Below are 27,885 nucleotides of genomic sequence, written 5' to 3'. Positions count from 1 at the left end.
TGGTTTTAGACATGCCACAGTGAAATTTGCATTGCTTGCTATATCATGCACTATGGCATTTTTCTTAACCCTCAAACGATTTGGTTATTTACACAATGTATTTTCTCTTATTTGTGTCTGGTTCATGGTCCCTGAATTGGGCTCTGTAGCCTACTGTATGCAAGAGGACGGTTACTAATTCACCATAATGACTGGGTAACAACAAAACACTCATAGGGCCAAACATAACCATGTGTTTTGTGTTTTGGTGTTGTTGTTGTTTTGTGTGTATTGTTCAAAAACACAAGCACATATGCAAACACGCACATGCATAAACAGACACAGAGACGCAGACACAGACAGACTCAGACTGACAGACTCAACCACACAGACAGATTAAGACAGACAGACGCAGACAGACAGACAGACTCAGCCTATGACCCTGTGTAGCTATTACAGTTTGTGTGAATCAACTCGCCCCTCAGACTACACACAAACTCTGGCTCTGTCAGGTCCTTCTGGCACACCTTACACACCTGCCCCTTATTCACTTTCAACATCCCTTTTGAAGCCTGGGCCTGAGTGGAAGAGAGAGAGACAAAACAGAGGGACAAAGATATTGATGAAAGTAGTTACTGTCAAAGCATACACTACATTCAGACAGAGAGCTGGAGTGAGTCAACATGCACATTTCTCAATTCAATTCAATACTTTATACTCATACATTTTGAATACCTACATTATGAATACCTAATGAATCCCATTATACTGTAGGTAAAGGAAATGCCAAATCATTGATTAATCTCACCCAGGTGTACTTGTGTCTGAGGAGTTCAGCCTGGGCCAGGCCCCTCTCCACCCCTCCCATCCGTCTCTGGTGGAAGGTCTCTCTGAGGGACCCCAGCAGAAAGTGGGCGACCAGCTGGAGAGACCAGGATTCAGGCAGCACCTGGAGGACTCTCTCTGGGTCGAAGGCTGCAGCGTTGGTGTTCAGCAGGTCCACAGCAGCGCTGGCCAGGTCCGTGGAGCCCAGGTAGATCTGGAGCAGGCTGAGGAACAGAGTCTGTTGGAGCTCCCTATCCTGCCCCTCGGCAGCCCTCCTGCAATAGGCCCCCGCGGCCTGGAGGTCCCTCTCCTGGTGGACTAACATCTGAAGGGCCTGGTAGTGGTCACCAGCTCTCCCCAGCAGGATGGCTTTCTCAGTGTGGAGGGCTGTTGGCTTGATGGTCTCTGGGATGGTAGAAATAATTTGATTCAGATCTAGGGATCCTATTCAATCAAAACTGGGGATTGGGGAAGAATGTTTGAATTCAACTGCAGCTGTGTTTCTTTATTCAATTTAAATTACATAGGCCCTTAGGTAGAGTAGAGGGTAATAGTCCCCTAAATAAATGTTATACTACACTTTCATGGGATTCACTAACCATTTAGAGTCGTAATGTTGTAAAGGGAAGACTGCCAGAGTAATAGTTGCAGTTTCTCTCTGGTCGCTCCTCCATCTGAGTCTGTCTCCTCTCCTTTCTGGGAGGCCTGGAGTATCTGGGTGACATATGCCAGGGCCAGAAAGGTATGATGCTTCTCCTCCTGGAAAAAGATTAGGAGCAAATACTTTAAAAAAAAAAACATGCCTATTACACAACTCAGTCTACGCAAGAGTAATGTTATTCTGTGATTAACGGTGTACCAACCTCACTTTGTGAATCATAAACGAGAAACTCCAGATACAACACCAAAGCTACAGGGTACTTCTTTAAAAAGGTGAGGACGTCCTCCTGTGTAAATGTGTTGTCCTCCTCCGGATCTCTTTTGGTGAAAATCTGTATTCCAACCTTAAACGTAAAAGGAGAATAATCATGTTATTATAATATAAACATACATCAACCTGTAATGAAATTCTCTTTCGACTCTTTGGTCATCATGTTGTATTGTGTAACTCTGCCCTCTACAGTTGAGCTGAATGTATGGGTAGCATTATCCAGTACCTGCTGGTTTCTATGGAGAGCCCAGTGTGCAAACCTCCACACCACATCTCTGTGTCTCAGTTGACTCAGAGTCCTCACAATGTGCTCATACACATCTGAACATGAGATGTCTTCACATTGGCCATCTGCTAAGTTCAACCAGGTCTGCAGCATCAATGCAAAAAAGGGGTTCATTTCAAAACGTTTGTTTGCCATTGCAAGGACCTGAATGTTGTTGACCTGAATGTTGTTGACCTGAATGTTGTTCTATCAAACCTAGTATCTGGTAACACAAATCTCGTAATTACCTGGATTGCGTTGACAAGCTGTCCATGACTCTGATAGAGTAATCCGAGTGTGAAAAATCTGTGAGGGACATGAAGAGTGAAGGTGACCTGCAAGCAATGGCTCCACAGTATCATGAATCAGCATAGTAACAGACATCACAGTAAACAGATAAAGCATTACATTTCTCAGCTTTTGAATTGTTTTGATTTGTTGAAATGAATTTTCCCAACTTATGACAATACAAACAAAAGACAGTCCAAACAGCCTCCCACCGTGTAATCCTCTGTCAACACTGAACTATTTGGCACACCAACAACAAGTTGGATGAAGAAGGAACAAGTTGACCCACTCTCACCTCTTGTGTTGCTCTAAGACAGACACACATCTGTTCAGTGTGCAGGCATTAGGAGAGGACACCAGCTGGTCTAAGTCGCCTGTGTCTCCGTGCTCTGCATACAGTCTCAGGAGTGCACAGTCCACATCCTGACTGCACCTCATGCCCTGCACCGACTCTCTGACCTCTCGGAGGAAGTCGCCCAGGAAGCCTAGGTACTGTTGAAATGTGGCCCTGTCTTCTTGTTGTAGCTCAGAGAGATCTTTGGCCATGCTCACTCTAACCACCCGGGAGTGAAAGGCCTCACAGAATGGCTCCATCTCTGGGTACAGGCTGATGATTTCCCTGGGGTCTAGCTCACCTTTACTGTTGGAAAGGGTAATTGTTATTGTGGCACTCCACCACAACAGAATGTGTATCTCAAGCTGTTATCCTTATAAAGCAAACATATGCCCATTACTGGACAACCATATGGTCTGATTTGATTGAAATGGAAGATGAATCGAAACAGGCATTGTTTGAAATAAGGGCTGGCCTTACATGAATAGATCTTTAGCCTCTGAGAATGCTTCTTCATAGAACTTCACAAATCCAGCCATGCAAGTGATCGTCTTATGCAGCTCCTGCCAAATTAAATATACTCTCAGACGGGACACATATTGCACGAGCATACTGTATTCCTTTTTTTGTTTCAAAAAATGTTTGTTCTGATTTATGGGAGCAGAAGATTATGCGACTGCACTTAAATCTCCAGGGCAATATGCTATGTCTAAATTTAGCGCACCCACACACACACACACACACACACACACAGATTTTTCAAAAGCGACAAGATAAAACTTGTATACCAGACAGACAAAGCATGATGAATGAGTAATGAGCAGAAGGTCCTCAGTTCAACCTTGCACCCATAACCTGGGAATCTACTCTGATTACAGTACATCCAATCTCCAACTCCATCTGTTGCCCTGGCCCTAGTTCAATAACTCAAATATAGCTCAATATATCTCCCTCTGCATTGTTGACACCACAATTTCACTATGAACTCTCAAACTGTAATGTGATGGTGGCATCGACACATCCCAGGGGTAATATGATCATATAAGCTGAGGTTATGATGCAATGACAAAATTACTGTGTAGTTGTCGGGATTTATTTGTGGTATTTGAATAGGTGGATTATGCTATGTTTTTCTTTTTTCTTTTTTTTATCGAGGATGGAAGAGTAAGATGAGAGCTTAATCCCTCTCAGATCAGCTGTTTATCCTCTGTGTTTTATCTTGTAATAACCCCTGGGAAGAACAGCTTTGATTTCCTGTCCTTCAGACTACAGGGTCACAAGAGAGCACGTTTGGCCCCTCTGAGAATTCATATTCATTAATTACTTATTAAGTAGTATTAGGATTGCTCTGATTTACTGTGCTCAGATTCAGACTCTGTTGTACAAAGAGAAAGCCTAGGCTGTGTGTCTCCAGTGTTTTACCCTGTAGGAGTCCAGTGATAGGAGTGTTTTAACTCCGTCCAGAAGTGTCAAGGCCTCTTCTACTCTCTCACATCCCACCAGGTCCTGGATCTGCTCCTCCAACGGCACCGGACACAAGCTGAGGATCTCTCTCTCCATGAAAACATACACACCCTCTGAGGAAAGAGGAACACATTGATACTGTAGAGAGAAACCCAAAAAACTGTTCATATACCAGAGTAGGCATATAGAATGATGACAAAGCTGCAGAATAACCAGGAAGGAAGACATTCATGAGTGAGTGAGTGAGTGAATGAGGGACCAAGCAAGCAAATGAATGAATGAATGAATGAATGAACGAATTAATTAATTAATTAATTAATTAATGTATGAATACCTGAACAAATTAATTAAGAAATGAATTGATGGATGAATTAATTAATGAATAAATTATTAAATTGGGCTGGGACTGACATTAAATCAATGCTCAATTCAACTCATTGTCGGTTGGCGCGATGCTTCATTTCATCCCATCACAGCGTTATGAATAGTGCCCTACCTGCTGTGGAGAGCAGGCCTCTGCTGGTTCTAAACAGAGGAACAGTCTGTTTGAGTTGCTGATCCACCATACTGTAGACATATAGAGCCTGGGGCTGGAGGGCCAGCATGTAGGGGAAACACACCCCCGCTGCCAATACCCCCTCAGGCCACTGCACTGGAGGACGCTGGCACACCCCAGTGTTCATTACAAACAAGCCTGTAGGAGAAGGAAATCTATATAACAAATATCCTGTGGCTGGATGAATATATGTTACCTTCTATTGAACATGTCGTCTTGTCTGTTACCATGTGGGCTTAGGAATTCAAGACCATACACGCTTTGGCTGAAACGTTGTTGGATTGTTTTTCTGCCCCAAGCTTTAGAGAGCATGCTGTGAAGCGGTTGTCATCATCTCTTACCCAAAGAGCCAGGCCCATTCAACAGGAATTCCCCTTTCCCTGCGGTGCTGACGATGACATTCTGCCTGTTGTGGTTGTGAGGGAAGAGATCCATGGTGCTCCCTGTCTTGTAGTCATGAAGGAGGTACCTGTCGCTAGAGGCCACACACAGGCAGGTGCCGTCCACAGCTAGGGCCACGGGGTCCTGGGGTAGGGCCACCTCTTTAACACACTCCCACCTATCCACCCCCACCACGTGGATCCGGACCCCCTTCCTCCGGCTGGAGGCTGTCACCAGCTCCACACACACAGACTGAGACTGGCTCGTCAACGACGACTCACACACCTCAAACAGAGACACGTGCTGGATCCGCTTCAGCGAGGGAACAGGTTCTAGGGAGAACATGTTGAGCGCGCTGACGGACCGGTCCCACAGAACCAGGAGGTGATTGAGTACTGGTACCGCCTTCAGCTGGGAGACTGGACCGTTGGAGCCGAGCCGTCTCATCCTCCCCTCCCTGGTTCTGTAATAGGGGTCCCCTGGTTGACTGGTGCTGGGGAGGATCAGATGCTGGACCACAGAGTCTTTGGTTCCCATGTATATGTTCTTGCCATAACATTCCAGGCAAAGGATGTTGGATTTGTCCTTATCTTTGGGGTTGGGAGGTTTTTCATAGATTTGCACTTGAGTGAAGGCTCTCAAACTCATTGTTGGTCTTATCTTAGATTCTAGAAGGTTATACGAAAAAAGTCAGTCAGTCGAGCTTAGTCAGTACCAACATACTGTAAAGGGAAGGCCATTTAAAGCACACACAGACAAAAAAAACAGGAACCCAGCTAAAACCATACTCACATTGTCGTATCAACGGGAGTTGTATCAACCTACATGCAAACCTCTTCTCCAAAAGACGTGTCCCTACCTCAGTACTGTTCACTTGGTTGTCTTCCCTGGGTGTTAGAAAGCCCAGCTCATCTGAAGTGTAGTTTGACCTCGTCACCATGTGACGTCCTGAGAGGAAGTCTGTGTCAGCATTTTACACCACTTACTCTCAGTCCGGCCAGAACAATTGCACAATGCCACCACCAGTTTGACCAATAAAATGCTTTTTACGAGGACATAAACAATCTGTATGGTGAGAAATTACATTTCTAAATACCACAGAACTCTAAAAATGAGTTGCAGTGTTGGTCAGTGGATAATGCATGAGGAGGAAAGTTAGAGACCAGATGACCAGACTGTATACTGTATGGTCAGCATATATACAGTATGAAATGGGGTATATTTACCAGGGACTAATATTCGTAAGAATACAAATAGAACTGTTATATATCCTTTAATCTCACAATACATTTGTATTTCATATTTCCTATGTCCAGATTTGCACTCTGAATATGCCTCAGAAGGTTAGGGCGATCTCATTTTCTGTATTACATTAATGGTGTCTTTTTGCCTGTCAGTACAGTTAACAATCTGTGACCTGACATGGCTGAGGTTATCCCCTAGGTGGCGTCCTTGCTACAAGCTACTCCGCTCTAAGAAACGCTCTAAGCCATATAATGAACATCCCTATACAGTACATGCACAGTTCAACAGACAGAAGGGAAACATGACACCAAGCTCTTTTTAATCATGGAGGCAAAACAGTGCTGACAGCGACAATCGTTTTAACACAACAGAAACACTCGGTTGTAAGTAGAGTGAATTAATAATTACTACTCTAAATACTGTAATGTCAACATTCTGTGTCTTAAATAGAAAATGGATTCTCTCATTTAATAATTGTTACTTTATTTGTGAACAAAAGCAGACTCAAATGATAGGATTAAAATGTGCAGACAGTAATTGGGGTCAACAATATTCCTTTGTCATTTTGAATGTCACCAGTGAGATTACAGTGAGTCATACATTAACTTGTCAGATGATTCATTGAGAGAATATGCACAATAGGATATCAAAGGCTCTGCTCAAATACTTTATCACGCTGAAACTGTCTTAACTCTAGATTTCGATCTCTGCTTTATAGTTGCTTTGGAAACCTTTCAATTAAAAAACAATTCGATGTGTGTTATGTTGGGATGTATTTTGTTGAGGGACTCTTCTTGAGGAATGTTGTTTACCACAAAGGGTACCACGACCCCACTTTCTTGGGTGACCCCAGCCAGATTTACTGGCGCTTTGCCATTATTATGTATTATGTATTATGTATTATGTATTATGAATGCCAGATGTTCTGGTTTCCTGTTTACTGTCTACTATAAGAACTGACTGCAAGCTTTGTTCGGTGCCACTTCCCCGCTGACCATCTTGGACAGTAGTGTGGTGTCCCTGATCGATCAGGCTAATAAATTGTCTTTATTTAACTTTCAATTTGAGTATCCACCTTCTTCCACGTATCCTTGAATTTTCATCTTCAATATCAGAAACAACATTACAGTGTTATGTCTGTGATTCGATAATGGTTTGTTAACAAGATCATGTCGCACACATTTTTTCACACTTTGCGTTACGTTTTAGTATGTCCAGGCTTGTGGGGTGACATGCTATTGGTTGGTTATAAGGTCGTGACCATCTTGGTGAAGTCACTTCTCCCTGCCACAGTCGGTGCACAGGACGTCGTCACGCTGAGTGAGGAAGCCGCGGCCCACCAGAGACACGGAGCACTGCAGGCAGGAGAAACACTCGCTGTGCCACTGACGCTCCTCAAAGGAGATGTACTTGGCACCCGCCAGACCTGCCACACACACACACACACGCACGCACATACACGCACACGCACACATACACGCGCGCGCGCACACACACACACACACACACACACACACACACACACGCACACACACGCACACACAGATCATGAAGCATTCACAGTATTTACTCACTATGTGTTGCTAGCGATTCCCAGAGCCGTAAACAGAGATTGTTTCTAAATAGAGCATCAGTTGATCTGTAGCGTGAATGGTGCAACCAGGAATACAAACATTGGAGCAGTGACTCACTGGTGATGGGCTTGGTGCAGCCAACACACTTCTTGGCGTAGAGGTTGCTGAAGCAGTCCAGACAGTAGGGGTAGTTCTCTCTGGAGGTGAAACGTTGCCCTGACAGCTGCTTCTTACAACTGATACACAGGAAACACTCACGGTGCCATGGCTTGTCATTGTAGGTCACTCCACCGGTTGTTATGGCCTGAGGAGGACACACACACACACACACACACACACACACACGTACGCATGCACAACACACACACACACATGCGCACGCGCACACGTGCACGCACACGCACACATACGTACACACACATAAGTGCAAACAAGATAAGGAACATTTAACTCAATCAGATTTCGATTACGTTTTCCATATTGCATAGTATCCAGATCCTATTAGTATTCTGTCACAGTCTGGTGTGGTATAAATATGCCAGAACCTGTTAACCTTACTTTCTTACAGGCACAGCACTGGTAGGCGAACTGCTTCTCGAAGCAGGGCACGCAGAAGTAGCCAGTGTCTTTGGGGATGAAGGACTTGGTTCCTATTGGCTGCTGGCAGCGGTTGCACAGGAAGCAGGTCTCATGCCAGCTGTTCCCCTTGTACTCCATTTTGCGAGAACCTGGCACAGGGGAGGAGGAGCAGCTTAGTCAGCATAAGGGAACACTGAGACTGAAACACATACTGTGCTAATTCTCCTCCCCAAAATGGAACACCTCCACCAGGGGATAATCTAGCGAAGATCAATGCCATAGTATAACAAAATCAGATATCTGTGTCTTCATAAGGGAAGACAAATATGCATCGTTATTACATGTTTTTAACACCTGCCCAGGGACTGCAGTTGAAAATGAGCCAATTGGCTAAAACCGGCATATTTACAGTAATGTTAATTAATGTACATTAGCCCTGTAAAACTAAACCTAATCAAGCAATATGACGTTTCTTTATTATTCTGCATCATCATTGTCATCATCATCATCGTTTTCACTGTCGTCATCCAACCTGGCATGACGGTTTTCTTGCAGGTGGTACACTTGGAGGAGTACTCATGGGAGTAGCACTCTGTGCAGAGCAGGAGATCGTCCTTCGCAGCGAAGGGCTTCTCAACCAGTGAGCGGCTGCACTTGGCACACTTGAAGCACTGGTCATGCCAGTGACGATCCTTATAGGACAAGTCCTAGGATGAAACACATACAATGCAGACAAATGTGTAGAATAGACTGTATCAGGCAGGTTTGACAGCATATCTACCCTGTTAGGGGAGTAATTTGAATGTTTGCGAAGGCAACCATAAAATTAAGTCGTTGAAGTTGTTTTTAGACTTGGGAAACTATTTTCTGGTTCAAACCGTTAGTGAGAGAAAGCTCTGGGCTTAACAATCGTATACTTTGGTACTTATCCCTGTTGGAAAATGGAAACTCTCTTTTTTCAGCCTGGTCAGTACAGCACTCTTACCTTACAGTTGCAACCAATGGGTAAAGTGCAGTCCTCACAGTAGTTGGCGAACAGGTTCTCATAGCACTTAGTGCAGTACTGCGTATCCTCCTTCATTATGTACTTCTTTCCCAGCAAGGACTCCTTGCAGTAATGACAGTCAAAGCGCTCAGCAGACATGGTTGCTATTTACCTGCAGGTTAGGAAAGTGAACAACAAAGAAGGAGGACAAAATCAATTGCAAAACCAATTTCCAAACCAGACCAATTTTTGTCCTATTTCAGAAAGTGGCTGGAGAGGAAAGGTTTTTAGTAAAAGTAAGAAAGAACTTTCTATACCTCTGTTGATGTTGAGTTCAGGGAGAGGCTGGAGTGGAGGGCTGCAGAGACCAGACCAGGCGTGGGATGGAGAGGGGATGGACAGAGGGGTAAACCAGGATTAAGGGGGATGCACTGGGAGGCCCATCTATAAATACTAGCCCTCTTATTAGCAGTAATCTCTGGGGAGAATGGACATGCTCCACTGCTTCGTTCTGCACCTTTTAAGGGAGTTCATGCACACTGCCAAAACACTGCTGCTGAGAAGTGGTTACTGTATGTCAGAGTATCATGATACGATGGAAAATACATACAAAATAAAATAAAATAAATGTTTGTATGCATGAAAGATGCTGTGTTCATCAGTTGTAGTAGAAATATCAATTGGAAAATGGGAATGTATTATATGGGGCTCAATAAAGAAGTGATGGCCAAAACATGACTCACTGCATAGATGTTGTTAATGGAGGTAACCATATCCCTCAGAATGTGTGTAAAACTCTGCAATATTCAACAAAATGCATTTCTACTTCCTATACATCAGTAACCCTGCCATAATAACAATTGGAACAACCAATCAATCCTCCACGAGGATTGTCATCAGTCCACCCCAACATAGTTCGAATGCACTTCATCTAGAACCCTCTTTCATTTCAACACCATGGGCTTTATACAGTACTGGTTGCTCTTTAGAAGTCATGGAAATGTGTCACACTAGTGGCCCATGTCCTGTCACTGAACCACACTAGCAGTTGCAGATGGCTTATGGGACTGGGGCGGCAATAGCTTAGTGGTTGCCAACCCCTCTCAGAGGCTATTGACAGTGCCTTGGCTTCACATCAGATGGAAGACGCTGTGAGCATGCAGAGACTCCAGAATTCTTCGAGAGGAGGGTTTTTTAGTAGCTTACAGTGAGCAGACAGTGTGTAAATCTGATTTACTGTAAAACTGTAGCTGCTGTTGTGTATTTTGTGTACCTATTTTTACAAACTGGTAAAAAAAAAGATATAGTTCAATTGTTTTATATATACAATTATATGAGGTATAAAATAATACATACATACTGTCACCTATACTCTCAACTGTCATTTTGCCACCTCGTAAAACATCCCAGCACTTGATTATCTTTGACTGGCAACGAACTAATTACATTTGAATCCTGGAGCATGTGGTCATATCAATTTTCAAGAGGATCATCCTGTAAAAATAGCCTGGGAAGACCACCGAGGCTTAATCCTTCATACACACACACATACACACACGAAGGTCAGTGGCTGAGAGGAGGGTGAAAGGAATGCACCTCCCGTCTCCCACTAAGGGCTTTTACTTCTGCTGTCTTCTGTACAACCCAAACACATTGCTGATGTTCAATTCTCATACATGTACAGTAAAGCAGGGGAGGTGGAGGTAGAAATTGGAGGACGGGCTCATTGTAATGCAAGGAATGGAATGAGGAATGGTATCCCGTCCTGGGATGTCTACCTCCACCAACCTCTACTGAGGTTGAGAAATTCATTCTTGTAATTACACCGCAATCACTTCACGGCATCTCTGGTGGCCAACACATCTCTGGTGGCCAACACATCTCTGGTGGCCAATGCTTCAGTGGGAGGGCGATGACTAGATCAACTGTGTTATGTGCTGTGTAAGGGGTGTCTTAGCGTCTTTGTGGGAGGTCCATGTTACTTTTGACATGCAAGCTGAAAGCTCCTTTGAAACTGCTCAACAGGTTTCAGCACAAACTGCTCAAATCAGCTCAAGAACATAGGTCCGGTACCTAGATCAGAAAAACAAAAGGCTTTTATAATAATATAACTTGTATTGTAGGTATGTACAGTAGATTGGATTACTAGTTTATCTCCTGGTTTACTATCGATCACCCATTGATGTTCAGATGAAGTCGAAGTCAAAATCAGACAAACTGTGTAGACCAACTGTACCTGAACAGACACTTCCAATCTCTGTTGCTTTGATTGGCATGTCTGTCTGTCTGCCTTTCTGTCTCTCTGTCTGTCTGCCTGCCTGCCTGCCTGCCTGCCTGCAGTCTGTCTGACTGTCTCCATTGTACTGTACAAAGGCAGAGTGGATGTGACCTATATTTATGTGCAAAGAAAAGTGTAATGGCAGGAGTACTCAGACAAAGGACTTAAACGCACGATTCAGAGACAAAAATCTTGAATCAAAAGAATAGTCTACCAAAAACAGGGTTCGGTACACAGGTAGGCAGTCAAAGGGTAAGGCATATAATCCGATAAGGGGAAGGCAACAGGCAGAGTCAGGGAAATAGCGGAGATCAAAAACCAGGAAAACAAATAACACAAGGATAGATCGCTGGTACGTTTGGCACAAAGGACAAAGACGAACTGGCACAGAGACAGGGGAATACACAGATTAAATACACAGGAGAGGGAAGGATGATGAGGGACAGGTGACACCAATCAGGGCGGGGTAGACATCACACAGGTGGGAAACACACAGGGGCAGGAAGTGAAGTGTCTGATATGAGGTGAGAAAAACAAAATAAAACAGGAAACAATAAATGAATAACATGAAACAAAGACAAACATAAACTAAGGAACAGGGCAAGACATTACAAAAAGGACATAGATCTCACCCTGTGAGTTGGTTTCATCTGAGAGTGGTCGTGAAAGAGCACTTGTGTATCAACAGACATGAACACATTAAAGGTTGCTAGGTGCTACTGAGCACCGTCTGTTGTCAGCCAGACACTAAAGCAGGGACTCATGTCGTTGCATATGGATGGACATGGATTTTCTCTATTTCTACCTACGTAGCTTCGCTAATTAAAACACTTTCAGATAGAGTTAGCATATGGAATGGGCCAATGTTGGCAGTCTCTATCTTAGATTATCAACTTGTATATTGTCATCAAATTTGCTAGCTCTGTTGAGCAAAAGCTTGCTGATCTTGCATATTCTTTTGCCCTGCCTAATCCTCTGAAGTCAACCGATGGACAGCCGCCAACTTATCTTGTATGCCGCCAGTCTAGCCTCAATAAATGGGCTTTTATCAGGCCTGGTCTCGGGTGTCCTCCTATCTCTAATGCATCCAATCTTTACAGCAAGGTGTCAGTGGGTGTCCTTAAACAACGAGCTCTCTGAGAAAATCTGATGAATTTGCTTTGGTGGGGTCCATAGAGGTGGTGACTAGGTGGTAGTGGGTAAATGGGTGGGGGGGGTGATGATACAGTACAACAGTTTCCCCTACGAGGCACAAAGCCTGGCAGATACAGTACGGGGCTGGCAGTTGGCTGGCATGTTGATGACAGGATAAATGGGTCCACTGAGTTGAGATTGGGGGCGGCTCTAGCTTGGTTAACGAGAGGCCTCTACAAACCTGTTCCTCAGAGTGGCGATAAGCTTTCTCCGCCAGTGGAGACCTAAGAGCCCGTTCCTCTCAGCAAAGTACTCAGCCGCAACAGGATAGCCTCCTAGGGGGTAGGCAGGGGACAAGGAGGCACAATCCCAAACTCTATGATCTAGCAAAACCTTACACCCCTTCAGGGATGGTCTGTATGTGAGTGCTCATGTAATCGGTGCCCTCCCCCACATGGCTGTTTAGAGTGAGTCATAGTACGAGTGGGTGACAGGGGCTGTCAGAGAGCCAGACTTATGAGGTTGACTGCTAAGGAGGAAAGAAAGTCATCTACTGCACAGAGCACTGAGGAGAGGACACCATTACCCTCCAGCAATTAGACATCGCTCCCACATTCAATCTTGAGACAATGAGAAGAGCAGTCTGGAAAGACTAATGGTGTCAGTGTTATGATGAGTTTGCAGCAGTGGAAGCTGGTCGAGGTACTGTCGAAGTCGGAGGACAGGCTCAGAGTGTTATTAAGGACGATTAAGGATCTGGGGTAACCAACAACAGCCAGAGGATCGAGGCGTTACCATCATAATGGTAATAATTGATGCCATTCCTGATTCCATTCCATGCATTACAATTAGCCCGTTCTCCGATTTCTACCACCAGCCTTCACTGATCCTTAATGCTTCATTATTAACAGAATTCCTATACCTACATTATGATCAGTATTAAATCTACACACCGTTGAAAACACCATTATATCGCCAGAATAGTGCCTGAGAATAGAGAGCAACCTTACCTTTACGAAGAAAGCTGAAATGTTATGTGAGTATCAGACAGTTGAAGAACCTCAAAGGCCCACTAGTACTTCTGCCCAGCTACGTCTCTTCCCCAAGCTTTTGTGTCTTAGTTGTGAGGAGCGCACAGATATTTTCCCAGGAAAAAATAACTTCACTCCCCAGGCTTTGTGCTAAACCACTTTAATAAAAACAGTGCTGCACAAATACACAGGCTTATTTTTCCAATGAAAAAGATTCCAGAATCTGGGATACATCCCAAAAGTGTTGGCCTCTCCATCAGACTCTAGTAGTGTTAGGAATGATAGGAATTTAGTTGGACGGCGATGGCTCATAGTCTGGTGGTGTGGGGTGGGGGGGCACAGTGTTGAAATGGCGGGGGACATTTTACTAAAATATGTCAATTTCTATTTTTAGAGGGCATTACAGCCCTGCTGCAAGTTTAATGACTGTAGTCATAATGGTTGAGATGAATTTGTCTAGGATTCTAGGGCAAGGAAGTATTCGGAATGAAGTCACAAAATGATTCATAAACTTAAAGTATGTTAAAAAGCAGTTTATATCATACTCAGTAGTAGGCTACTGTAGATCTTATAAATCATCCAATGGTGGTCTGTCACTGAAGGCTACTGTTTGATACATGACATTTGGTGACAAACATGAAACATCAGGCTCTGACTGAGGAGATTGAACTCTTACCAGCCATTCTCTAAAAAGCTTCTATTCTCTAAAAAGCTGCCAAGCTAAGAGCCGAATCCCAACCTGAAATCTGTTCATTTCTGCTTTATTGGCGAGAGAGACAGTAGGGATTGACAGGAAGGATGGGAGAGGATACACCACTTGAGCGCCCTGAAAATACCATTTTTACAGGTTTTACCATTTTTACAGGTTGTTACACCCCTAGTGTGTGTGACTAAGGTAACATTCAGGATGTGTCAACTCTGCATGTTGGAGGGGATGTCTATTGATCTTTTTAATGCCAGAGAGCTATTAAGGATCTGGGGTAACCAACAACAACCAGAGGATCGAGGCGTTACCATCATAACACACTGGCCTCACTCTCATCAATCACTTCTCAGTGCATTTGGCCATTCTATTTATACCACTATGGAACAACACAATGTGGGCCCAAGCATGAAGTGATGAAGGAGATTACTGCAGTCATTTTACCAGAACACAATGTTTACTACCATGTCTGAATGCCTCCTACCTGTACATTCCTACACAATGGGTAATATACAGTGTACATTAACTGTCTTTACTCTTTGGTTTAAAAAATTCAATTGCACATCTTTGCAAAAGTACCGAGGGTAAAGTTGTTTAATTGAAACTTGTTGCTGACACCTGGTGGGCAGAAGTCGTGCCTTATGTCTTGAGGTAGAGGTGATGATGATGAAAGATGATGGTGAAGATGATGAAATGGGATTGATTTAAAATGTAACTAGAGCATGGATCCACTCACAATGTGGACAGAAAAAAATTGGAAATGACCATATACAGATAAATAACAAACATATAAGGGATATTGAACACTTAAAACACATTTGCTAATTTTTTAATTTCTTTATTTTCTTGACACTACAGTACCAGACATCTACAGTTAAACACAACATTTGGCAAAATACAATGATTTGGCAAAAAACTTGGTACTGATTGATTCTCCATCTCTTCCAGTGAAGTGTCAGAAAATGAGCATTGTTCAAGGAGGATCCACACTCAGCAACACTTGAAGAGAACGCACTCCACTCAGAGAGAGACAATGTCTAATAGATATCAACTTTGTGCCAGCTCCAATCAGAAACACTAAGCCACTCTCTTACTGTAACACACTCCACAGACTTGAAAAGGGGACAGAGAGAGAGAATTTGACAGGTCATCATGTTTGTGCAAAGAACAGAGAGAGTTCAGACAACAAGAGAACAAACCTGCTGTAGATACTGTAGATCACCACATTTAACAAGAAACCTCTGTTCCATACATACATAGTGAAACTGTACAATGTGAAACCATACCTGCCATTTTCATATAATCACACGCGGGGACGGTGTAAGTCTAGGATGACAGTAGTTCTTGAACTCACAATAGCTCCATCTGAGACAGCCACCGGCACAGTGAGTCACACATTTCTGCATGAATAAAAAGTGCTATATTTTTGCAGAAATTCAGCAAGACGGCTGCAATTAGGTAATGTCAACAGGATTAGCGCCTAATCCAAAAAACTGTCCGTATTCTTCCTCACAAAATTGCCTCACTTGAGGAAAATGTCCTTCCCACAACACTGTTGCATTGTCTTCAGCGCTGGCTCTCCTTTTAAAGTGTCTCTTTTCCCTCCCCATTCATTAGCTGCTTTGAAGCACCAGCTTTATTCAACAAAATACAGTGGATTCACTTTCAGTGCCAAACGTCTGACAACACTTGCAAGTTAGAAAGAGATTTAAACATTACAAATATATACACAGTACATTGTTTCATCAATGGTAGAGCTGTGGGGTGTTTTCAAAATGAAAGGTTACAGAACTCTGCTTGTCTACAGGAGTGATCTATGTTAGTGGGCTAGTTTGTTTTACACAACCTCAACCAGACAACGTTTCAATATATACTGTACAGAGACTATTTTGAAACCAAAGTCTTATCATTTTTCATAAGAAATATATTTGTATTTTTATTTAACACTAATGGTCCCATTGACAATAAAGAAATAACAAAATGAAAACAACCAACCAGAAACATTGAGTATTTTCACCAGGTACCGTTATCTGTAGGCTCTTCTTGCATAACATGTATTTTGACGTGGTTAAGTTTTACACACTTCCTGCTGTAAGATTCAACCATGGTGTCAGTGTAGCTGCTAGGTGCTGTTAAGATGCATTGTTCAAAGGAGAAAGGTTAGAAGAACGTGGACAGATGTCATGGTGTCTGAATGAGGAGTGTTTTTACAGCATGGTCAGAAGTGTAGTGAGCTTGGCTGACAAGCTGTGCAAGTGTAAACAGGAATGTAAACAAAACACCTGTAAATACATAATGTACTGCTTCAATAAAAACATAATATAGGGTAAAATGTCCAAACAGATTCATTTAATTATACATTTAATTATCATAACATGATTCCCATCTTTCCCAAATGAAACCCAAGGTAAGTAGGCCGTAGGCTCTCTGCCGTATAATTCCATATATTTTACGCACTTGACCCATATGGTGATATTTGCTTAGTTAAACATATGCATGTGAATATTCAACATCATGTGAGCGAGATGGAGCACACAAACAAGCCCACACAGAAACGCATACAGGATATGATATTCATTTAGGATATTCATTATGCATGTTCAACTTTTCTCTCATCTTCATACCCATTATAGAATATATAGGACTTTACCATTTGAAAGTCAGAGTGCAACATCTTCAGAATTTTCACATCACAATACAGTCAAACTGTATTCACAGGGCATAAAACCTTACTGTAACCCAATGATATATGTAATAATGCCCAATTCAAACCATAGTGATGCCATGTCCTCTCCTAACACACTGCAACAAGGTTTTATTACAGATTGTGTAAAACTAGAATGTTCTACTGTAGCTGGCTAAAGTATGAGTGTCAGTTTGTTTGCAGTGCAAATGCAACCATACAAAAATATGGAGAAAAAAAAGAGAGCATGATATTTCCGAAAATACATAAATGTACATTTTACAGTAGATGACGCAAGTGAACAACTTTCACATTTGAAGTTCAAACGCTGCATAGATGATTGTATCACGAATACAGATGAAGATTGTTTTATCACACAATGTCTTTTAAATAATGTGTTTTGTTTTTTAAAGAATGTGTTTTGAATTAGTCCAAAATAAATAATTAATAAATAATAAACAAATAACGAATGAATGACAATGCAAAAGGCAAAGTAAGGCTGAGCAAAACTGTCTGGGGAAAAAAATATGCCTCATTTGGGCCACTGTACCAATGGGAAAAGTTTAAATAAAAGAGGAGCATTGTATATATTGCACCAGTGTTGAACCCTCATAATCTAATGTGTGAAAAACATAGCCCTTTAAGGCATTGTCAACCCCAATACCATTTACCGAGGTTATTGAATGCCTTGTACTCCTTGTGCCTTTGAAGATAGTCACAAGCGAGGCAGGTGTGCTCAGCCCAGAAGCGAGCCTTCTTTACCTTAAAGTGCCGTCGCCACTCAAAGTACCTGAGGTACAGTTCCTCGTTCTTGTCCAAGAGCAGCAAATAGTCAGCCAGGTCTTTGGGCGAGGTGAAGTCATCCACGTGGATGAAGGCGTCCCCCTGGACAAAGTTCTCGTAGTTCTGCCTGGTCGGCCCTAGGACCACAGGCACCGTCCCTACAGACAGCGCGTTGTACAGCTTCTCTGTGATGTAGTCTTTGTGAATGGAGTTCTCAAACGACAGGTAGAATTTACAACTGGCGATAGTGGGTAAGTAGTCTTGATCGCCTATGTACTCCCCAAAGGCTTGTCCGTACGCGTGAACCTCAATGTGTTTGTAGAGCTCGTTGTAGTACTTCACCCGCACATGGTCCGCGTTCCAGTTGCTAACAATCCAGCAGATCAGCTTGCTTTTGCTCGGCGGAACAAAGTCCTCGTCCCCCTGGGCCGCCACAAGAGACCCGTAAGGCACTTCGATGGCAGCATCCTGACGATAGTTCAGAGTTAAATTGAACAGGTTCTCGATGCCGGGCAGCTGGGGGGAGTGAGACGGAGACTCCAGGTTCATCCATACCCACTTCTGGAAGGAGGGACGCGTAGCGGGGGGCAGGTTGGAGAGATCGGCGGAGATGTCTCTGTGGTGGATGACGACACCATCTGACTTGTTGTATAGGTTCCTATCTGCTGTGATGAAACAACCTTTAATGTTGAATTGAGTGCTGCAGTCACTCAGGTCATATGTTTGTCCGAAGGGCCAGAGCCAGATCAGTACAGTAGTCAGGTTTTTGTCACTTTCGGAGGAGAAGAGGTTTTTGGCCTGGACTGTGGATGCTGTCGACTCTACAGGACCTGATAGCCAGCTACTGGACGGTTTAAAGTACATAAAAAATAAAGTCACAAAACAGCCCAGTAGGAATGTGCCAAGCAGAAGGGGTCGTAGAATTCTGTGCAAAGTTGCAGATGGCATACTCTGTCCTGAAAATAAAAAAAATAAGAAACAAAATGAAACACAATAAGTCAGTACATACATCCAATGATTCTCTCTCAGGTGGCTGAAACACAAACGTACATTTAAAGGGGATATCCTAAAAGGCTTAATGTGAAAACAGCTTAACAAGGCAAAAAAATAGAGCTCACACCACAAGAGGCGGAAGTTATCCTGGATGATGCACAGAACCACAACAACAAAATATGCACAGAACCAGAGGTATAGTTTCCGACACTTATTGCCTGAAATGGGTCAAAACTAGGTCTAGTGAGCTCCACTGAACACACACAAACACACACACATGCAGGTCCTGTACAAACCAGTTGTACAGACACCAACATGTCTGTCTGGGAGTGAGGGCACTGTAGGCAGGTGCTTGCTGACATACTGGGGGGCTTTGTGGTTGCGGTCGGTTGCTTGCTGGCTGCTCAGCCTTACTGCTCTGCAGACAACCGAGAGGAAACTGACTGGTTTTTTGTGTCTTTCAAAGTTAAATATGTTTTTGCCTCGTTAAGCTGTTCACACATTACGCCTTTTAGGATATCCCCATTTAAAGTCAACAAACATTTGGACAGATATGTATTTATTAATACTAATAGGTATTAATTAATAGGTCATTTAGGTCATTTAAAAACATGAATTGTCTGCTTTTGCTGTGAGTATTATCTATTATTATGTGAGTTATGTGAAATAAGATATTCATGTTAAATAAACATACATCTCAATAACGACTGTACTACATACCTGGTGGATCTGACTTTGTGCTGAAATCCAGGCAAGTGTTTCAATGAAAGGATGCTGGTCACAGTTGTTACAAGGTCCTCAGTCATCTAGTGAATTTGGTCCAATTATGACCTTTCATTGACGTCTCCTTTGAATTAGGAGGAAGAGAGAATCAGTTAGTCAACCTCCCCAGGTTAGTTTACACAGCAACAACTGGTGATACAACACAGACAACGTGCCCAAACCTTAGACAAACATTACCATGCGCAGAAGAGGCCACATTCAGTTCAACCACCAATGTCCCCTTTCAAAACAAGTCAGATAGCTTACCTGGACTATTTACCCGACTTGACCCTGTTTCTGACAGCACCATTTTATTTCCCTTCTACAGACAGGTGTTTCTCACTGAGCAGTGCTGGGAAAGCAGTGTTCAACTGCTCTTAATGGACCAGACAGGGGTAGTCAAATGCAACTCCTTTTAAAGGCTTATGGTATCAATGCATTATCATGTATTCTAAATCCTCTTACACCACAGGAACACACTTCTGTAAGTATCAGAGTAATATGCCTTGTGCACAGATGATACATATACATTGGTAGGCTACAGTTCACAGAGGTAATGAATACATCATCAGATAGGGGCTAGATCCAGATGGTAATGGTGTGTTGAGGTTGAATGTAGCCTATACAGTATGAAACACAAAATGATAGACAAATGGAGACAGGCAACTGTGGGTCTTCTTCCTAATTGGCGGCAAAGTTATTGGTGATCTAGTGAGGTCAAACTAATAATATGAGCTAGGGCAGCATGTTTCACCTTTTCATTAAATCTGCCCAAAATATGAATTCAGAAATGGCATCAGCGCTAAAACATGGTTGCAGAATGAGAAAAAGGCAAACACGTGTGGGGCCCTTACTGTGTATATTCATATTTTGATATAACATGTAGCCAAATGCATTGTGATGTATTTGGGACAGGGGAAGAGCACCGCATGGCTGAGTGGTCTGCAATAGGCTATGTTTGAACTGAATGAGAGAAGAAGACAAAAAACATGACACAAAACCACGGGATAAGGTAGCATCAATCATGGACGAGTTGCGATGCCTAACGGTTTTAATCATTGGTAGTCTATAGCCTTGACTCCACTCGTATAACAACATGGTATATGAAAATAAAATCAAGAGAAAATTGTCTTACACATCTTATTCGGTTTATGTGTAGCCTATTGGTGGAAGGGTGATACACTGCAAGCCTAAAGGGACAGTAGGCTACCCAAGGTGAGAAGAGAATTAATTTCATCCGGTCCGACTGAAGGTCATTTTAAAACGTGGTCCACACACACATTTGAGATGGATGTCATTCGACATGAAGGCATTGAAGTTGGTTTGAAAAGAGATGTGCTCGTAGGCTACAATGTCATTATTGTCTCCTCTTTACCAAACGCCCTTTTGCGCACCATATACGCTTCATCTAAAAAACAGTGGGTCGGTCACACAAACATCTTTGCAATGAGAACACTATCAGGAGTGAAACCACTTCTTATCATTATTATCATGCATCACGGAGCACCCAACTCAATCGAGGAAAAAAATAATAATTAATGACCTAAAGGAAGATGTGTTCCATGTATGCTTAATGCATGCAGCCTCATTTGCCAACAGTCAAATGTATGGATAGGGCAACGAAAACATACAAAGGCCTAGAGTATATTTCGCTTTTATTTTTATTGATATTTTATTTGTAATTAGCTAAGCACAGCTTGGCTTGCGAAACCAGGTACCACTGCTCTGACGTGCAGCTGAGAAAAAAAACCCATTTCACTCACCATCTCCATAGGCGTGAATCGAAATATGCATATCTTCCCATTTCTTTGCTGGTTCGTTCCCTCATACACATACCGCCCTACATGCCGAAAGCATGTGGGATGTAGGCTAAAGAAATATTTGCGCCGGTGGCAAATTTTGCAGGAATTGGCCGGGATTCGGAAACACCCAAATCCATAGTCCCGTTGCCGTGGTGTTGCAAACAGAGGCGCACTATCCCCCTGCCCTCAATGCGAAGAAATGGACTGACACAATCCAAATACAATTCTAAAATGACGGCTATATTCTTTCCCTGAATGACAAATTCATCCTTTCGTTTATAAGGACGCCATGTATGGCATGTGATGTGATGTGGAATAATTCCCTCCCGGCTGCCCATGCGCTACCTTGCCCTGTTTACCGACAATGCAGCTGGAGGCTGGAGCCTCGAACGGAGCGCGGCTGAACGGAGTTAGAAGAGATTTGACCGTCGGGCGCGCGTGCTGAAAATGCATTAATGATTGAATATGATGTGATTGGAGGGGCTATAAGGTCTTTATCTGGAATTGCAGACGCAGATGGTTTTTATTGACAATGACAATAGGCAACTCATACAATTCACATGAATTCACATATGAGGCAGGTATCCATGACATGACATTCGGGGGGGGGGGGGGGGGGGGGGGTTCCCCTAGTAGGCCGTATTTACAATATAACAGTAACATCCTCACCTAGAATTACTCATTTCATATGTTCCAATCACCTTGCGTTGGAGACACTGAGCATTTCAACATCGCAGCGTCATTTCTCCATCTATACAGAAAAGATGTGATTACTTAAATAACAGCAGAGTAGATAGAGTAGTCATTTTTCTTCTAATTTAAGATGAATGCAGGGTAGACCAGATTCATAGCATTATCTGACCCTGGAATAAAGGCCTAACCTCTTGCTATTTATGTAGGCTTGTGTGTACTGTAGCCCTACTGTATTTACAACATCATTATGTGTAGAGGTATTCATACTCACAGTTGGTTCATGGGGAATACTTACATAACAAAAGAAATCAAGTAAAGTGCTATTTTCCATTAGATAGTCACTAGTCAATATTCAGTGGAAATTATAGGCTATTACATAGGCATGAAGGTGAAAAGCCTCACAATGTATTATTGAATAAAAGATAATAAGCTGATGCTGCCTTTCTGAACTTTTCAAAGTACAGACCTTTCAAATTGTGTATTGACCACTTTGAAAATGTTTGGGCTTTTGGATCAATCTCGCCATCTCTTGCGCTCACTGCTGAATATTGCTGCCCATTTGCGAGTTATCTCTAAATAGACCACCGGCTTGTTGGGTAAATAGTCCAGGTAAGCTGTCTGACTTGTTTTGGGGACCGCCATCTCAATCTGAGTCCCCTCATGCCACTCATTAAAGGAGGTTATAGAGATGATATCAGGCTTAGCTTCTAGGGCCGTACTAAGTGCAGTCTCATAGTACTTCCCATTAATGCGATTACGTGTGTTCTGGAAATTCCAAGGCCTAATACTAGTGTCAATGTAACCTGGCCCCACACTGGGGATGAACATCAAGTTGTTGTCCTCGCAGAACGTCTTAATGGACTCCCAGTTGCGATGAGTGGAGCCGTAGGAAAAGCCATTGGTGGCAAAGTAAGTGTAGAGTCCATCAAAGCCTGCAGACAGGATTTCCCTCTTGTGCCTCTCCTCAACGAGGAGGGCTATGAAGAGAGCATCATAGGGAGTATCCCTGATGCTGTTCCCCTCAGTGTGCTGCAGGAGCTTGGCCCACTGTTCTGAGTTCAGCAGGTAGGAATCATACACATAGAACAACGGGAGAAACTTGCCATTGCTGGTCCTCTGTCTGTAAAAGGCAGGGTGCTCTCCATACCTGTAGACAGAATGAAGAGATTAGAGATTGAGATTAGAGACTAGAACTGTTAGGTTTTTATCACAAAGATAAGGGAATGAGCATGATAAATCGGCTTGATTTAGGCATGGGACTATTCAAACATAAATCCATCAGTTTTTTGGCTACCTACTGCCTGGGAGCCACAAGCATGTCTTAAGTGCTGGAGGTCCACTTAAGCAATGGAAGCCTTTGTGTACAAATACGTTTGGAACATGTATACAGATGATTTTTTCCTAGTGAACGTCTTGTTTGACATAACAGCCTTGTCTGACTTTTTTGGGGGGAATTAAGAGATCTGGTTGATACTTCCGGTTTAGCGAAATGTGAGTGTCTCCGCTGGCCGGCTCATTTCCGTGTTCATGTTTCCGTAAACATTTCCAAACTAAATAACGGCTGCACTTTCAACCAAACAAGTCCTTTGCTCGTTTCAAGGTCATGTAACTAAGACATTTGCCGAAAAAAACAAAACATGATTGATAGATTCATTGTTTCAGTAAAACCACTTAAAGTCAATATTTAGTTACTGACAGCATCAACTGCTGCATGTCCCCAAAAATGTGAAGTAGTTTGCATTGAGCAAGGAGACGGAGAGAGGAGAAGACACTATTCTGAAATGTCAAAAGTCAAAAGAGGGAATAATCCTGTGTAAGGAAATATAGTTTTGTTATTCAGTCACATGAGAACTCTCTGCTTGGCAAAGCCTTGGCTGACGATTTGATGGCCTGGCTATTGATAGGTAGAAGAGGTCTCGGGGTTGGGGTTAGGGTTAATATAGGGGGGGTAGTGAGGGTGAAGCGGTCTTTAGGAGGGACTGTTAAGATGTAGCTTGAAGAGATGGGTTTTCAATCTACGGCGGAAGATCGGATGTGACTCTGCAGTCCTGACAGTAATGGGAAGCTCATTCCACCAGCGGGGCGCCAGGACAGTGAAAAGCCGTGACCGAGTAGCGTGGCCACTGCATCCACGTAGAGGCGGCGGTGCCAGGCAGGCAGCTGAGGTGGACGAGCGGAGTGATCTTGCAGGGGTTTGGGGGCTAACCATTGCTTGCAAGTAGGGAGGGGCTGTTCCCTTTGCCGCCCAGTAGGCAAGCACCAGGGTCTTGAATTTGATGTGAGCTGCTACTGGGAGCCAGTGGAGGGTGCGGAGGAGGGGCGAGACATGGGAGAATTAAGTGGTTGAAACCACTCTCAACCACTTAACCAATCATTTTTATGATACCTGTTGATGATGACATGATAGCATATCTGAGGAACTCTTGCTTAGGCGTAGGCCCAACAACTACAGTAATTTCACCAGTCATTCCTGCTTCACTCAGTATAACCCACGCAGATTAACCTCTTAATTGTTTTGACCTTTCTATACCTCCCCTCTCTCATCTATCCATCCTCTCTTTCATCTACTATCCATTCAGTCAACTAACCTAACCAACCTATCTCACTTTGTTTCAACTACCCAGAGAATCTTCATCAACCCTGATAAAAGCTTTCTGATACCTATTTAACCTTTTAAACGATGAAGCTTTTTGTAACTCCAAAAACTCTCATCCAGTTAACCAACCAACTCTATACCCTCTCCACTGAAGTACCCCTGGCTCATCCTAAGACTTTACAAGCCCACAAAGTTTCTTCTGGAACTTATTGTACTAGTTGATTACTGAATAAAGAAATGCTACACGTTGTGTTTAACAGTAAATTGAACTCCATAGACAGTGGGGTAATCAACACAATCTAAAAAGACATTGCAATATCATACTCACTTCTCTATGATGTACTTGACATTGTTTAACATACTGGTGTCATCTCTTCCTTTGTATGGTTCAATATGAAAAGCAACCTGTGCAGTAAACAAAATCATCATGGTGATGGAGGAGATTATTATATTTTTTTTTCATTTAAGAGAGAAAATCAACAAAACCTCCTTTTTCCTGTAGCTTTATTGGTTATGCAGTTCCATTACGCTATGAAAAGTTCTTGGAACCATTCACCCACATGCATATCATAAAATAGGTGAATAGATACATGCTTGTAGACTTATTATATAATCATCACAATCATACACACCTTCACATGATACTTATGGGCCACCTCCAACAGCAAAGGCACAATGTCATCTGTTGCTTCTCCGTTGTCATCCTTCAGACCAGGCGGGTACCAGGAAACAGCCAGAACACCTGGGAAATGAAATGCAAAACGTATAGATGCAAAACGTATAGATGCAAACCGTATAGATGCAAAGCGAACAATCATGACCAATATCATGACAAACCCCTGCAGGGTGATGAGGGGCCAGTGACTCACACATCTGAAGGAAAAAGGTATACCAACTGCAGTTTATTGTAATAAGCGAGTGAGTGGACATGTGTCAACAACACCCATGGTCCTACCGATGGCTGCCGTCCTCAGCTGCTGCATGTGGGCTTCAATCACAGAGGGGTCCTTGGAGCTGTAGGCCCCTAAGGCAGGATAGAAGTTGGCTCCAACGTCATCCGGTGGTTTGTGTCGTCCGGTTTGGTAACCTGCAGCCACCTTGGTGTCCCAGTGTGGCAGGAGAGGGTGGTCCCAGTGAATGTACTTGCCATCGAACTGAGGGTTGCCGTACCACGTGTAGTAGAAGGCATGCACGTTGTAGTTTGGAGCAGGGAATCCCTTTAGAGCGGCGTCCATGTTTACGGCTCTCTCTGAGGGTGTGTTGTTCTTTTTGGTCAGGTCTGCTTTGGAGGCAGCCGTGCCGTCCTCACTGTGTCTTTGAGTATGATGTTTTCCAGGTCCCCTGATATCTGGGGGGAATTCCAGACCAATAGGACTTCCAAATGGAGAACCTTCTGGCATGAAGGACTTGAAAAGCACTGTTATTATGAATATGAGCAACACCAGCCCAATAAATGTGATGCAAGATTTGCGTCTAAACCTTGCCATTCTTTAGTTAGTGCCTGAAGGGATCCACTGTCCATTCTTGAGAGAGGAGTGAGAGGTTTTGGTGCTTATTGTTGTCTTTGAAGCTTGGCCAATGAATGTTGATTTGTCCTATGGAATTGAACAGAAGCAGATTACTTATGTGTATGTGTGTGTGAGAGAGAGAGAGAGAGAGAGAGAGATGCTGTAGCAAGCTATATATATTTGTGTTATGGTGTGTATCTTCCTATCGTTTTCAGTGACATAATGCCATATTGCATTGCAACAGTATAACAATGAGACGGTCATCATATTCTGGTAACATTGCTGCAACCATTGAATGCAGGCTATGCGGAAGTCCGCATTCCTGTGTTATTGCAGTAAACACATCTGTAGTGTAAAAACAACATCGGGTCTAAATAATATCGTGCAAAAGTACATTTTATCCTAGAGTCTAGAACGTGTATATGTAAACAAGGTGAATGTTACCGGCATGACTGTTGTTGTCGTCAAGTCATAATTGTGCTGCACTGAACTTTAGACCTGTCCCATGACAGTCTACAGCAGGACATGGGCCATGTCGATGTCAACCCGACAATCACTCAAACGACGGCTTTGACACCATCCTATGAATGGGTATACGTCGACCCTCGATTTTTCAATGTGTTGAAAGACGTTGTCTTAGAATGTATTATGCCGTAATTAGTCCAACACTTTAGACTACAATACTATATGTCCAAAGAGTGTGTCGCTGTATCATGCGCACCGAGAGATGATCTGCTCTGTGTTCTCTGAGCTCCAATAGTGGAACTCCGCCCAGCTACTGCCGGTCAATGTAAATAGAGGTAAAGGACGAATAAGAGCACGGAAGTTCACCTTTATTTTGGATTTAAACATGGTCAATAGGGGCCAAGGAACCAAAAATATATATCACTCATAACCATATCATATTTGGTATAGTATTGCCCCAGTTCTTATATCCTAATTATTATTCTGAAATGGTATTGCCCCAGAATAATGAGCTGTGCAGAACTATTTTTTTTCAAAGATTTCAATTCATCTTTGTTACCACTCTACTCTGGAACACTTCTAGAATGCATATCAGGTGAGTTTGAATCTAAAGCGATGTCATTGCAAATGTTGCTGGCTATTGACTGCGGCCATACAGCTCAAAGTACCCAGTCTGCACTGTGTAGGACACATATAATGGACTGTACAAAACTATTTTTTTTCCAACGATTTCAATACATCTCTGGTACCACTCTACTCTGGAACATTTCCAGAATGCATATCAGGAGAGTTTGAATCTAGAGGGATGTCATTGCAAATGTTGCTGGCTCTTTACTCCCACCAGACACATCGGAGAGGGGTCGTTGAGTGACACCTACACACAAACGCAACACAAGAGTTGAACTCTCCTCTTTGAGGGAGGTCGTTTTTCTGAATAGTCACCGAAGGTGAGCCTTCTGAGCAAAACATATTTCATATTTCATATTTATTTTGAAAGGCGAAACCGGATGTCTTAATGGAGCTATATGGGGCTTAATGGAGCTCGGAG

The 27,885-nt window shown here is 43.1% G+C and overlaps 4 protein-coding genes across 5 annotated transcripts; all 4 read right to left on the bottom strand.

Moving 5' to 3' along the window:
* Positions 1-413: 413 nt before the first annotated feature.
* LOC310814240 (transforming growth factor-beta receptor-associated protein 1) lies at positions 414-5,671 on the bottom strand (the record flags this gene model as incomplete). The annotated part of the gene is made up of 11 exons (XM_083683538.1): positions 414-557; positions 788-1,209; positions 1,404-1,563; positions 1,668-1,808; positions 1,962-2,105; positions 2,249-2,306; positions 2,584-2,928; positions 3,103-3,185; positions 4,045-4,199; positions 4,583-4,780; positions 4,984-5,671. The coding sequence occupies 11 exons, from the start codon at positions 5,669-5,671 to the stop codon at positions 414-416; spliced, it is 2,538 nt and encodes an 845-aa protein (XP_083539664.1).
* A 696-nt stretch (positions 5,672-6,367) lies between these two features.
* Positions 6,368-9,565, bottom strand: fhl5 (four and a half LIM domains 5; the record flags this gene model as incomplete). The annotated part of the gene is made up of 5 exons (XM_083683426.1): positions 6,368-7,694; positions 7,960-8,146; positions 8,401-8,570; positions 8,954-9,128; positions 9,407-9,565. 5 exons carry the CDS (start codon positions 9,563-9,565, stop codon positions 7,543-7,545), a joined length of 843 nt encoding a protein of 280 aa, XP_083539552.1. The 3' UTR covers positions 6,368-7,542.
* Positions 9,566-16,905: 7,340 nt separating this feature from the next.
* Positions 16,906-19,869, bottom strand: fut9a (fucosyltransferase 9a). Of its 2 annotated transcripts, none has more exons than XM_083683095.1 (2): positions 19,732-19,869; positions 16,906-18,974 (listed from the first exon to the last, which is right to left on the bottom strand). In XM_083683095.1, exon 2 carries the CDS (start codon positions 18,964-18,966, stop codon positions 17,887-17,889), a length of 1,080 nt encoding a protein of 359 aa, XP_083539221.1. In that variant the 5' UTR covers positions 18,967-18,974; positions 19,732-19,869; the 3' UTR covers positions 16,906-17,886. The 2 variants fall into 2 exon arrangements, with proteins under 2 accessions (XP_083539221.1, XP_083539222.1); XM_083683096.1 differs by lacking the exon at positions 19,732-19,869 and adding an exon at positions 19,137-19,274.
* A 2,191-nt stretch (positions 19,870-22,060) lies between these two features.
* manea (mannosidase, endo-alpha) lies at positions 22,061-27,095 on the bottom strand. Its single transcript, XM_083682803.1, has 5 exons — positions 26,817-27,095; positions 25,820-26,459; positions 25,497-25,606; positions 25,193-25,269; positions 22,061-23,415 (listed from the first exon to the last, which is right to left on the bottom strand). Exons 2-5 carry the CDS (start codon positions 26,349-26,351, stop codon positions 22,782-22,784), a joined length of 1,353 nt encoding a protein of 450 aa, XP_083538929.1. The 5' UTR covers positions 26,352-26,459; positions 26,817-27,095; the 3' UTR covers positions 22,061-22,781.
* Positions 27,096-27,885: the final 790 nt, after the last annotated feature.

The sequence above is a fragment of the Argentina silus genome (assembly GCF_951799395.1).
Source record: "Argentina silus genome assembly, chromosome: 13".
NCBI lineage: Eukaryota > Metazoa > Chordata > Actinopteri > Argentiniformes > Argentinidae > Argentina > Argentina silus.
Note: the sequence above shows the minus strand (reverse complement) of the source record. Positions and strands in the feature narration are given on the sequence as shown.